At 28.9% G+C, this 14,949-nt stretch overlaps 1 protein-coding gene across 1 annotated transcript in view; it reads right to left on the bottom strand.

The window, feature by feature from the left end:
- Positions 1–14,949, bottom strand: part of LOC142350537 (E3 ubiquitin-protein ligase rnf213-alpha-like) — a 55,542-nt gene that overhangs the window by 18,607 nt on the left and 21,986 nt on the right. The window contains exon 3 of the mRNA XM_075402386.1: positions 14,163–14,288. Within this exon, the coding sequence (XP_075258501.1) occupies positions 14,163–14,288 (126 nt within the window). The remainder of the gene's footprint in view (positions 1–14,162; positions 14,289–14,949) is intronic.

Below are 14,949 nucleotides of genomic sequence, written 5' to 3'. Positions count from 1 at the left end.
TATTACATAATCTATCTTATCTGTTAACTTTGGCATTAACTTCTCATTAGGTTTATATCCTTTCTTTTTATTTAAGTTTTCATAATCTGTAAACTGTCCAATGTTTGCCCTAGTCTTTTCAGGAAAGAATGGATATTTCTTTGTTTTTAGTTTTAAGTCATTATCATACTTTATGTCAATGGTGTAGGTAAAAACTGTGTTAGAGCTAGATCTAGTGTAATTATCTGCAAAACCAGTTCCTGGATTGTTATCACAAACACTAATCTCGCCCGTAGGTAAAGCTTGCACCGTAGCAGAAGCATACAATGACTTAAAATCTAAACATTTTAGATAATTCTCATTCCCCGTATACTCAGGATTTATTTCTTTTTTCATACATTTTACATGACATTCACCTAATACTGAAGCTAATCCACCTCTAATACCATGTTGTATTGTATCATAAATATTAACTGTATTTTCTTTATAATACTTAAGTCTAACATTAGTATATTTCAACCCACACAACCAGGTTAACCCAGGAGTAGAATATGGTTAACATGGATCTATTTCATAATATTCTAAACACATAACTCTAAATTTCTCAAATACATCAACTGATAACAATACATCTGTTTTAAGATATAACATCATGTAATCCCTTATTGCCTCACATTTAGTATCTTTCCAACAATCAATTGCTTGCTTATTTTCTTTATCTGTAATACCAATTTGTTTCAACTTAGAATAGAATGCTTCCTTAGGTGGTAATGTTGTTTCATGTAGTTTATCTATACTATCAAACCATTCATATGGGAATATACCTTTACGTCTTTCTGAGCCACATTTTTTTATTGTTATACTTTCTTCATTACTCAATGTCTTACTTATAGCATCTAAGCTAAGTGGATGGAAGAACCTAAACATATCTAGTGCTTTAGCATAACCCATATCAATACTAATATAATTCTCGTCAGTTTTAGTTAATACTCTCTGTCTAATCTTCTTTGCTAGTTTAGTTATAAATAGGTGATTATCATAATTAGAAGAATCAAATGCATACATTGGTACAAAATTATTCTTAGCTTGGAGGTTACATTTTTTGTAAGCATATCCTCTAAATTTACCATTTAGATGATCATGATCTCTAACAATGTCATTACCCAAGTTCTCTCTACAATAGAAACAATCTGCGAAGCCGCTTTGCGGATCAATAGTAAGTGGAGTAATAGTATCTTCTTTTAATGGATTATTTATACTAAATATATCTTTAAATAATTTATTATAATAATCTAGTCTTTCCACAAAACAATCAGTAATGTCTTCTCCACAATCAACAGAGTTGCTGCTTTGCAGATAACTTTCATACTTATCTTCTAATATATCAGGATAGTCACTTTTATTTATAAAACACAAGCAATAGGTAAGTGTTTACTATCTTTTATTATACATTCAAAATCATAATACATAGCAAATGGCACTCTATTCTTATAATGGAACTTATCAAATTTTAGGTAATCATCTTTATGGAATGTTCTTCTACCTACATGTTTCTGTGTATCACATAAATCCAAATGTTTATTTAATGCATCTTCTGTTCTAAATGATTCATAACATTTTAGACATGGATAAAATTTATTATTACTAGATGATGTTCTTAATAGTAATGATACATCTTTACATAGGAAGTAATGATTATCCTAGTATAATATGTTACATCCATTAGGATCATTGGGATTAATTAATACAGGATTAATAGTTTTATTTTTATTTAGATTGAATACATTAAATAATACTTTATCTTTATTTAGTTCTTGTATTTTCTTTAAGTGATAATAATCATATGGAGGTGTAACTCCATTTGGTAATTTTATCTTATTAATATATTCTGGTTTATTGTAATTACTAACTCTACTGGGATTATGTGGTGCAGGATGTAGATAAGCAACTACACAACATAGTAAACATTTATTATCACTATTATGTATATTAAGTATATATCTAGATGTGAATGGTAACTCCGTACCACATCCACCACTAGGATAAAACCTATGTATATTAATTGTTCTTTTGATAAATCTTTGCATACTCCATCCAGATCGATTCATTTTCTGTTCCTGCGTTCTTGTCTCTAGTACCCCATTCAATAAATCCAAGTCATGTGCACCATTATATTGCCTAGTCATTAACCTAAAGAAGAATTCGTTTTCTTCTAACTTATCATCCGTAGGTCTCGTATACTTAATTTCATCAAAGGTGTTAAACTTAATATGGGGATGTATGTTATGCAATGACTCCAGTATATTCAAGAATTTAGGATCTTCATAATTACTACTAGTTATTATTATTTGATTATGCTTCATGTTATGATCTAATCCTGACTCCCTAACTTTATCTCTCCACTTCTTATCATCAAGTTTTTTCTGTTTAACATTTTCTTTATGTTCATCTGATCCACTGTGTTCCGTTTTAGTGTTATATCTAGTAATACATACATCGCAATATCCTTCAGTTATATTATCCTTAGTTATATCCTTATTTATATCCTTATCTTTACTCTTTTTATGTTTAAGTGATTGAATGTGACAGCTATAATTCTTTAGAGCTAATTCTTCATTACATTCTTCACACTTAAATTTAGTTGTTTTAGGCTTAGATGTGGTAAAATCAATTGATGAATCTGTATCCGAACCCGAATCCTTATCCTTATCAGAACCCAAACTCTTATTGGTGTAACCACTTTCTGGATCTGAATCTACATCTATGTCTTTAGACTGATTTAAATCTGGATGATATTTAGCCTCAGCCTCACGCATTAGATTTTTCATATCCTTTCCCCTTTGTTTTGCTTTAGCAACATATTCATCATTTGACTTTTTTGCATCCTCATTTATAAGATTAAAACTTCTGATTGACTCTAAAGAATCTTCTTCTTTTTTATCTACTAGTTTGATTTCTCCCCTTACTTGATTTTTATTTTTTAACATTTGGACCGCCTTGCTTGTGGGACTACATTGAATTTCATAAGGTTTATCTTGTTCACTTTGAAATTGTTCGCTTTAAGATTGAGCTTGTCCCCCACCAAATTGAGATTGAGATTGAGAATGAACTTTTCCATGGGTTTGGACTTGTCCATTTCCAGTCAGAATGTTTCCGTTGTTTTCCTGAGCATTCATTTTTATAGGACAAGTTTTGAATAAAATATTATTAAAATAAGTTTTCACCAATAAAAAAATGATTAGTACCAAATGCGATAAATGTGAAAACAAAGCTTTGTGTTGGAGTTGTGGTGAATGCCAAAGTCAACCTTTATCATGTTTTGTATGTGATGAAATTAAGACAAATAGAGAAAGACATAATCATATGAGTAACCATTATAATGGATCCGGATAATGGAACCATTATCCGGATCATTATTTAGTATTAAAAAGTGCAATGTAAATAAACATATCTCTCACTATAGATTCAAACATTACACTTGTAGGATATGCTTATATCTCAATAGATATAGATTCGGTCACACTAAAGAAAGATATAAAGAACATGCAAAGAAAAATAATATCAGCGAAGCTGGTTCCCACATCAAAGTTTAGTCCTTTTAAAATGTTACTTGCATTCCCGTTATTCATTATGTTGATACTTATTTTTATAATTGCTTATTGGAATTATGTTAAATATTCTGATTTGAGGAAGAGATTCGAAGGATATAGGAATGTTTTACCAGAACCATTTGAAATTAAAAAACATAATTTCATTATATATGGCCCATCTAATTCTGGTAAAACAACTTTTATACAAGATTATTGTGGTTTGTATGACACTGTTGAAGTATTTTGTTTTGATGGTGGTGAGTGGAAGGGATATATTGTATATGGTGTTGATGATTTAAAATTATTAGATAATTTAGATAGTTTTGCTAATAGTCTTATTATATTTGTTGATAATGGAGAAAACATTAGATTACCAGCTATAGACTAATAGACTCATTGTATTCTGTAGGTAGATATCACAATATTAATATAATATATGTAGGTCATACTGTAACAGATTTAAATACAAAAGCAAGAGATAACACCCCAGCTATATTTTTTACTTTAAATAGTTCACAACAATTCTTTGAAAGAGTACAAGAGAATTTTAAAGTTGATTCTAATCTATATAGATTTAAACATTATAACTATGGTGTAATAAATTATAACACTATTAATGACTATTCTATTGTATTAGATAAAGATAAAAATGTTGTGTATGATTCTGGAATAGGTGATCTTGATTTTGAGAAATGTGTTGATTATACAGAGTTTAAGGAAAAGGAATATAATATACTAAGTAATTATTTGACAGATAAGATGATAGAACCATCACATATTGAACCAAAGGAGTTACTGTTCTAATTTGAAGAATATTTAGAATTTAAGGGAATACCTAAATCAATTGATTTATATAAAATATATACAAATATATACAAATATAAAAAGTGTACTTAGTGAGATACATAGTGGATATATAGTTTTGGGTGGTGCAAGTAGTTTGTTTGGAATTGGTTATAGTTACTTTCAAAACAGTGGTAATAATAAGGATAATAAGATTAATGGTATAGATATAATGAATATAGATAAGGCAAAAATTAAATTAAAAAATGTTAAGAATATGTCAATAGGTTATGGCATGAACGATGAAAATAAAATTGATCGCAATGATCCAATTACTATAGTAAGTGCTTTAGCTAGTTGTCTTGTAGGTATTTATGCAATTCATAATCATATTAATTCGAAATCTAAAAATGAGGGTAATATGTAGAGAATGTAATAATAAAATTGATACTAGTAGTGGTTATCCAGAACATGAACTAATGGATCATTATAATAATTTACATAATGAATGAATTGAATGATGTATGAAATATATGCATAGAAAATATAGTGGTTGTCACTTTTTGGATAAATGCAAAGTTAATAGAACATGTCTTATATCATCAGTACATAGTTATATTGATTATACTGATTTTAATAATAATGATAGTAATGATAATATTGATAACAATAAAGATAAAGATGAAGATGATTTAAATAATAATTTAAATGAACTAAAATATAATATTATGGAGAATTTGAACGATTACTTTAAAAAAGAATAAAAAACAAAAATTATAAATGAGATAAATTTCTAAATGACTCGAAAATAGAAGCTAATACTGAGAAGAAAAGTAATGAAACTGATAATAAATCAACTAGAGTTTGTTGTTTATGTAAAATTGAAAAGAAAAGAGATTGTTTTTTATAAAACTGGTGGTTTATGTAAAGATTGCTGTTCAGAGAAAGTTCCATGTCCCTCATTTAATATTGGTATAAATAGATCTTCTCTTAACAAACATTAAGAAAGGGTTCATAGAAATCAATCCCAAATTTCTAGAAATATTTAAGAAAAAATGATTACAATTTACAAACATTACATGAGATTACATGAGATTACATGGATTATTATGGATTATATAGATTATTTTAATTATGATAATCCCGCATTCTGTTTGTTAGAACTTTGGGATTGATTACTATGAACCCTTTTTTATGTTTGTTAAGAGATGATCTATTTATAACAAAATTACATGAGGGAGATGAAACTTTCTCTGAACAACAATCTTTACATAAACCACCAGTTTCATAAAAACAATCTGCATTCTTTTCATTTTTACATAAAAAACAAACTCTAGTTGTTTGATTATCAGTTTCATTACTTTTCATCTTAATATTAGTTTCTATTTTTGAGTCGTTTAGAATTTACATTTTTATCTCATTTATAATTTCTATTTTTAATTCTTTTTTAATATAATCTTTCAAATTCTCTATAATATTATTTTTTAGTTCATTTAAATTATTATTTAAATCATCTTCATCTTTATCTTTATTGTTATCATTATTATCATTACTATCATTATTATTAATATCAGTATAATCAACATAAATATGTACTGATGATATAAGACATGTTCTATTAACTTTACATTTATCCAAAAAGTGACAACCACTATATTTTCTATGCATATATTTCATACATCTTTCAATTAATTTATTAAGTAAATTATTATAATGATCCATTAGTTCATGTTCTGGATAACCACTACTAGTATCAATTTTATTATTACATTCTCTACATATTACCCTCATTTTTAGATTTAGAATTAATATGATTATGAGTTGCATAAATACCTACAAGACAACTAGCTAAAGCACTTACTATAGTAATTGGATCATTGCGATCAATTTTATTTTTATCGTTCATGCCATAGCCTATTGACATAATCTTACCATCTTTTAATTTAATTTTTGCCTTATCTATATTCATTATATCTATACCATTAATATTATTATCCTTATTATTACCACTGTTTTGAAAGTAACTATAACAAACTCCAAACAAATTAATTGCATCACCCAATACTAGAATCAATTTTAAACTTCTCTTGTACTCTTTCAAAGAACTGCTGTGAACTATTTAAAGTAATATATATAGCTGGGGTGTCTCTTGCTTTTGTATTTAAGTCTGTTACAGTATGACCTACACATATTATATTAAAATTAGGATTTCTACCTATTTAGAATACAATGAGTCTATAGCTGGTAATCTAATGTTTTCTCCATTATCATCAAATATAATAAGACTATTAGCAAAACTATCTAAATTATCTAATAATTTTAAATCATCAACACCATAAAAATTATATCCCTTCCACTCACCACCATCAATACAGAATACATTAACAGTGTCATACAAACCACAATAATCTTTTGTAAAATTTGTTTTACCAGAACTAGATGGGCCATAAATAAGGAAATTATGTTTTTTAATTTCAAATGGTTCTGGTAAAACCTTCCTATATACTTTGAATCTCTTCCTTAAATCAGAATATTTATCATAATTCCAATAAGCAATTATAATAATAAGTATCAACATAGTAAATAACGGGAACGCAAGTAACATTTTAATAGGACTAAACTTTGATCTGGGAACCAGCTTCGCTGATATTATATTTCTTTGCATGTTCTTTAAATCTTTCTTTAGTGTGACCAAATCTATATCTAATGAGATATAAGCATATCCCTTAAGTGTAAAGTTTGAATCTATAGCGAGAGATATGTTTATTTACATTGCACTTTTTAATACTAAATATTGATCTGGATCATTATAATGGTTACTCATTTGATTGTGTCTTTCTCTATAAGTTATAATTTCATCATATACAAAACATGATAAAGGTTTACTTTGGCATTCACCACAACTCCAACACCAAGCTTTATTTTTACATTTATCGCATTTGGTACTAATCATTTTTATATTGGTGAAAACTTATTTTAAATATATTTTATTCAAAACTTGTCCTATAAAAATGAATGCTCAGGAAAACAACGGAAATTGACAAGTCCAAACCCATGGACAAGAACAATCTCAATCTCAATCTCAATCTCAATTTGGTGGGGGACAAGCTCAATCTCAAATCGAACAATTTCAAAGTTAACAAGATAAACCTTATGAAATTCAATGTAGTCCCACAAGCAAGGCGGTCCAAATGTTAAAAAATAAAAATCAAGTAAGGGGAGAAATCAAACTAGTAGATAAAAAAGAAGAAGATCCTTTAGAGTCAATCAGAAGTTTTAATCTTATAAATGAGGATGCAAAAAAGTAATATGACGAATATGTTGCTAAAACAAAACAAAGGGGAAAGGATATGAAAAATCTAATGCGTGAGGCTGAGGCTAAATATCATCCAGATTTAGATCAGTCTTAAGACATAGATGTAGATTCAGATCCAGAAAGTGGTTACACCAATAAGAGTTTGGGTTCTGATAAGGATAAGTATTCGGGTTCGCATACAGATTCATCAATTGATTTTACCACATCTAAGCCTAAAACAAATAAATTTAAGTGTGAAGAATGTAATGAAGAATTAACTCTAAAGAATTATAGCTGTCACATTCAATCACTTAAACATAAAAAGAATGAGCGATTATATAATAGAAATAAAATTATTGAGGAAGCTAAGGATGAGGGAATAAAAGTTACTAATAAAGATATAGAACAAAAGTTAGATGAGCAGTATCTTGAAGAAGGAATAAAATTTTGTGATAGTTGTGGTATGTATCTTGATAAAAATACTGCTTATAAAAAACAACATTGTGACAACATTAAAACATAGGAATAATGTAGGATTGGTTAATGGGGAAATAATAAAGAATGGGAGTTAGTGTGTAATATGTAAGACTACTCTGAGTCAATATAGTGTGGATCAACATTTAAAAAGAAAGATGCATCTAGATAATGTAAATGATAAAGATAGGGATATAGATAAGGATATAACTAAGTATAATATAACTGAAGGAAATTGCGATGTATGTAATACTAGATATAACAATAAAAAGGAACACAGTGGATCAGATGAACATAAAGAAAATGTTAAACAGAAAAATTTTGATGATAAGAAGTGGAGAGATAAAGTTAGTGAGTTAAGATTAGATCATAACATGAAGCATAATCAAATAATAATAACTAGTAGTAATTATGAAGATCCTAAATTCTTGAATATACTGGAGTCATTGCATAACATACATCTCCATATAAAATTTAACACCTTTGATGCAGTTAAGTATACAAAACCAACGGATGATAAGTTAGAAGAAAACGAATTCACCTTTAGGTTAATGACTAGGCATCATAATGGTGCACATAACTTGGATTTTTTGAATGAAGAACTAGAGACAAGAATGTAGGAACAGGAAGGGAATCAATCTGGATGTAGTATGCAAAGATTTATCAAAAGAACAATTTATATACATAGGTTTTATCCTAGGGGTGGATGTGATACTGAGTTACCATTCACATCTAGATATATACTTAATATACATAATAGTGATAATAAATGTTTACTATGTTGTCTAATTGCTTATCTACATCCTGCTGCACCACATAATCCCAGTAGAGTTAGTAATAAAAATAAACCAGAATATATTAATGAGATAAAATTACCAAATGGAGTTACACCTCCAAATGATTATTATCACTTAAAGAAAATACAAGAACTAAATAAAGATAAGTTATTATTTATTGTATTCAATCTATATAAAAATAAAGCTATTAATCCTGTATTAGTTAATCATAATGACCCTAAAGGATACAACATATTATACTGGGATAATCATTACGTCCTATTTATCATTCCTACTAAGAACATCATGTAACCATAATAAATGTTATCCGTGTTTAAAATGTTGTGTATCAATTAGAACAGAAGATGCATTAAATGAACATTTGGATTTATGTAATGCACAGTAACATATAGGTAGAAGAACAGTCCATAAAGATGATTACCTAAAGATTGATAAGTTCCATTATAAGAATAGAGTACCATTTGCTATGTATTATGATTTTGAATGTATAACAAAAGATAAAAAACACTAACCTATTGCTTGTGGTTTTATATAAAAAGTGACTATCCTGATATATTTGAAGATAAGTTTGAAAGTTATCTGCAAAGCAGCAACTCTGTTGATTGTGGAGAAGACATTACTGCATTACTGATTGTTTTGTGGAAAGAGTAGATTATTATAATAAATTATTTAAAGATATATTTAGTATAATTATTTCATTAAAAGAAGATACTATTACTCCACTTACTATTGATCCGCAAAGGGGCTTCGCAGATTGTTTCTTTTGTAAAGAGAATCTGGGTAATGACATTGTTAGAGATCATGATCATCTAAATGGTAAATTTAGAGGATATGCTCACAATAAATGTAACCTCCAAGCTAAGAATATTTTTGTACCAATGTATGCATTTAATTCTTCTAATTATGATAATCACCTATTCATAAATAAACTAGCAAAGAAGATTAGACTTAGAGTATTAAAGCTGATGAGAATTATATTAGTATTGATATGGGTTATGCTAAAGCACTAGATATGTTTAGGTTCTTCCATCCACTTAGCTTAGATGCTATAAGTAAGACATTGAGTAATGAAGAATGTATAACATTAAATAAATGTGGCTTAGAAAGAAGTAAAGGTATATTCCCATATGAATGGTTTGATAGTATAAATAATCTTTATGAAACAACACTACCACCAAAGGAAGCATTATATTCTAAGTTGAATCAAAGTGGTATTACAGATAAAGAATATAAGCAAGCATTTGATTGTTGGAGAGTTACTAAATGTGAGACAATAAAGGATTATATGATGTTATATCTTAAAACAGATGTTTTGTTATCAGTTGATGTCTTTGAGAAATTTAGAGCTATGTGTTTAGAATATTATGAAATACATCCATGTTACACATATTCTACTCCTGGGTTAACGTGGTTGTGTGGGTTGAAATATACTAATGTTAGACTTAAGTATTATAAAGAAAATACAGTTAACAATTATGATACAATACAACATGGTATTAGAGGTGGGTTAGCTTAAGTATTAGGTGAATGTTATGTAAAATGTATGAATAAAGAAATAAATCATGAGTATACAAGGGATGAGAATTATCTAAAATATTTAGATTTTAACTCATTGTATGCTTCTACTATGGCAAGCATTACCTACGGGCGAGATTAGTGTTTGTGAAAACAATCCAGGAACTGGCTTCGCAGATAATTACACTAGATCTAGCTCTAACACGGGTTATATCTACACCATTGATATACAGTATAATAATGACTTAAAACTAAAAACTAAGAAATATCCATTCTTTCCTGAAAAGACTAGGGCAAACATTGGACAGTTTACAGGTTATCAAAATGTAAATAAAATGAAAGGATATAAATCTAATGAGAAGTTAATGATAAATTTAACAGATAAGCTAGATTATGTAATAGATGGAGAGATGTTAGATTGGTATTTAGATCATGGTTTAAGATTAAAAGATATTTAAATTAAGCAAAAGTTAGAATATAGTAAGAGTGAATGGCTAAAACCTTATATTGAGTTGATTATTCAGAAAAGAAAAGAAGCTAAAGCTAAGGGTGATAAATTTGGAGACGTATTCTTTAAACTGAAGAATAATGCCTTCAATGGAACAACAAAAGAAAATTTGTACAATAGACAAGATGTTGAGTTAGCTAATGAAGTAGATAGATATATTAAATTAGTAGAAAATATTAGTTTTAAATCTGCTGTAGAGTTTGATGATGACCTAGTGGCTGTACATAAAGCAAGAGGTAATGTTAAATTAGATAAGCTTAATTATATTGGATTTGTTATATTAGAAAAAGCTAAGCTATTCAGGTATAAAGCTTTATATGATTACTTCGAGAAAGAGTTAGATTGTAGTTATCATAACACAGATACAGATAATATATTTATAAACATAAAAGTTCCTTTAGATAGTAATATAGAAACTGAAATGAAGATAAAAGATATTTTACAAAATAATGAGTTAGGAAAGATGAAGGATGAATTACCTAATGATACTATTATAGAAGCATGTTTCTTAAAGCTAAAGCATATTGTTACAATACTGTTAAAAGAGAAGAAGAGAAAAAGTTGAAAGGTGTAACTAAAGCCACTATTAAAAATCGGATTACAATTGACGATTATACTAATGCTATATATGAAGGTAAAACTAAGTATGTAACTAATTATACTATTGATAGTAATAAACATCATTTAGAAACTAAGGAACAATACAAAAATAGCTATTGGTCCATTTGATGATAAAGGTATTAGAGATAGTAATGGTGAATTTAGGTTTTACAATTAAATTTTTATAAAATATTTAGCAAAAGGTTAAAATTCATAAAAGAATTAAGCTGGTTTTTTATTCAAGTTATCCACAAAGTGTTTACAACAATTTTTGCAAGTTGGTTGTACGTGCTTTTTACACGGTCTCACTGGTTTTATACTAGTATCTGGGGACGTCCACTGGAGTCAGTGGGGATAGAACCCAAACTATCCGTCTGATAACGGTTAATTACCAGCTTAACTCGACACTAGTGGTTTGCACTAAGTGGGATAAGAAATGATAGATTTTAAATATAAAAGAAGTGAATATAGAGTAGTGGATATATAAAGGGAATTAGAGTAATGTGTATATGGTGACCGTATCGCGACTCTATGTTCCGGAGGTCACCATATACACATTACTAATTTTACCCCCTTTAAACGTAATGTATTCCACTGATTATACTGACATTTTTCTGGATGAAATGCATGAGCGTTTTGGAGAAAAAATCTTCATTTGATTGATTCTCATATCTCTAACTCAGGGATATTTGGCCAAGCAAATTTTATCGATTTAAAACGTTAAAGGAGACGGCTCGCGAGAGAAACTTATCTTTCCGCTGCGAGGAGAATTTTAGAAAAAAGCTGTTTGTCAGAACAAAAACTGGAAAAAAATCTGAAAAAATGCTTTTCAAATTGTGATTCCAAAATAACCATAACTATTGAAAAAAACGGGCAAAACAGACAGCTTATATTTAACAATGGACATCCAACTGATAGAAAAACACCAGAAAAGAGAAATCGTACACTGAAGGAAAACAGAGGAAAGGATAAACCCTGCAAAAAAACTGTCAGAGTATTGTCCAATCACTGCTTTAAAAACACCTGAAAAAATATTTTTCCTTCAATTGGTGGCCTACCCAATGCGTTTCGGAGACATGAACAACAAAAATAAGGAAATCAGAAAAAATGAATAAATTACACTTCTGTATCATAAACTTCAGAATAAACTGCCCTGAATAGCCCTAAACTGTCATGTTTTGGTCGCAATAGGTGAGAAGCAAAAAATCGCCAAACCAAAAATAGAAGCGAAGCCGACAGATTGACAATTAGGTCGCGAAACAGACGTACTTGATGTAGAATATAGAAAACATTAATTACAGAACTGAGTTAATGGAGTTGCAACCTTATTAAAGACTGGAACGTTTTCAAATTAAGAAGCTGCTGAACAAATTAAATTTGTTTTGTTTTGGTCACAATGTTTTGTTTTTATTTGTATAAGCATGGAACATTATATAAGGGTCCTATATTGACATTTAAAGGGGTCAGAGTGAACTCAAGTGACCTCGAAAAAAAACCAGAAATCATTTAGAGAGTGATGTAAGCCGGTTTTGATGAAAACTTGTTATAAAGTAAAGCTCAAAATTTGCCACCAATAAATTCAAGAAATAGCGTTAGGCACGTAAAGGAAGCAGATGAACAGTAGGATAGCGGTACAAAAATATCAACAATTTGCTCTTCTGAGGCTTGCCGCCTGAATAAATGTTGATCAAAAAGAAGGTCGGATGACAAAACAAAAAAAAAACGAAAACAAACATTGCTGCGATATATCTGCGCTCAGCTTATATCTTTGCAAAAGAATTGACAAAAAGATGAAATTTGTCCACAAAAAATTGAAAATGCTCCATTTTTCAGACAAACAAGCAAAAATTAACGTCAGTCAAACTGAAACATTGTTGAAACCACTAAAACAAATAATTTCAGACAAAAATTTTGAAGAAATTGTCTCCCAAATGGCTAAGAAAAAAGATGAAAAGAATTATAAAAACTTCTAAAACAAAAAGTGCGACATGACAAAATATCATAAATAGCTGAAAAATTTTAAAAATAATTGATATAAGATTCCAGACGTACTCTTACTGGCTAAGGTTTTCGACACAAACAACTTTAGCTGGAAGAAGAAGAGTTAAAACTGAAGAACCGCTTTGAAAAAGACGCACGTGATCAAAAACATGGATCGCCTAGCGCACAGTTTTTCGCAAACACTTTCCTCTCTCTCTCTCTCTCTCTCTCTCTCTCTCTCTATTTCTCTCTCTCTCTCTCTCTCTCTCCCTCTGAGTTTAAAAAAATGCTCAAAACTCTCTCTTTCTCCCTCATTTTGACTTTGTTCAGCAGCTTGGCTCAAAAAATGCTGCATCTGACTAACTTCAAAACACATCCTCAAAAAATAGAAGTCACTGATTAAAAAATAGGTTATTATTTTTCGACTTGTAAAAATAGGGCCACTATAATAGCCGGCTGAGAAAATGAGGGGAGCTAATAATAAACCAAAAAGATCTTGCGCGAATTGCGAAAAATTCAAGAGTATAACTTTCTGGCAAAGTTTTTTTTTCAAAATAGATACATAAAATTATAATTTCCTCAAACTTTCTTCGAGAGCAGTTCATAAACAAATTACTCGTATCTGAGAAAAATTTTAATACCTGTATGTCAAGCATCTCGATTGCAAAGTAGAAGTTATTTCTGGCGACAAACATCATTCCTCTCTGGTCTGAAATTCCACGTAGAATGCACAACTTGAACAACACTTCGTCCACATCTTTGAGTACCTTAATTTTAAAAACATCATTTTATATTGGACAATTTATGCTTTTCTGATATTGCTTAGATAAGTCGATTATAATAGTTGATATGTAGTATTAAAAATAGTTCAGAGTATTTTCTACTTAAAAGTAATATAATTAGGCATTGCAATTTTTTAGCTATAAGTTCCACAATCAGTGCATTTTAAATAAATGCTTTTGGTTGTAGCACTGGGTTGAAGTTTGAATATACCTTTTTTAGAAAGCATAAATAAGATCTTTTGCAAAATTTTTCCACAAAAGTAGTTCAGAAATTACAAAACAATTATTGCATCTTTATCTATTGGACTAAAAACTTTATCGTCATTTTTAATTAGTCACAGTTAATGATTTTCAACTTAGGCACCCAAAACTTTGTGATGATGTTTCTTTTTAATAACAAAATTGAGGGAAATGTCAATTATTGCAAAACTTAGCTGCAAAATTCACCCACAGGAATTTTTCTCTTAGTGAAACATTCCTGAAAACAAAGGCATTCAAAAACAAATTGGGACGTGTTCCTTTTTGTGTTCTATTTGCAAAGTTTACGTTTTCCTAGAAAATTGCACTCAACAAAAAAAACTTCAAATGATTTGATCAACTAAAAAAACACAATTGAACTAAAACTCAAACAAGAGTGCTAATGAGA

The sequence above is a fragment of the Convolutriloba macropyga genome, chromosome 12 (assembly GCF_964194025.1).
Source record: "Convolutriloba macropyga chromosome 12, txConMacr16.3, whole genome shotgun sequence".
Classification (NCBI taxonomy): Eukaryota; Metazoa; Xenacoelomorpha; order Acoela; family Convolutidae; genus Convolutriloba; species Convolutriloba macropyga.
Note: the sequence above shows the minus strand (reverse complement) of the source record. Positions and strands in the feature narration are given on the sequence as shown.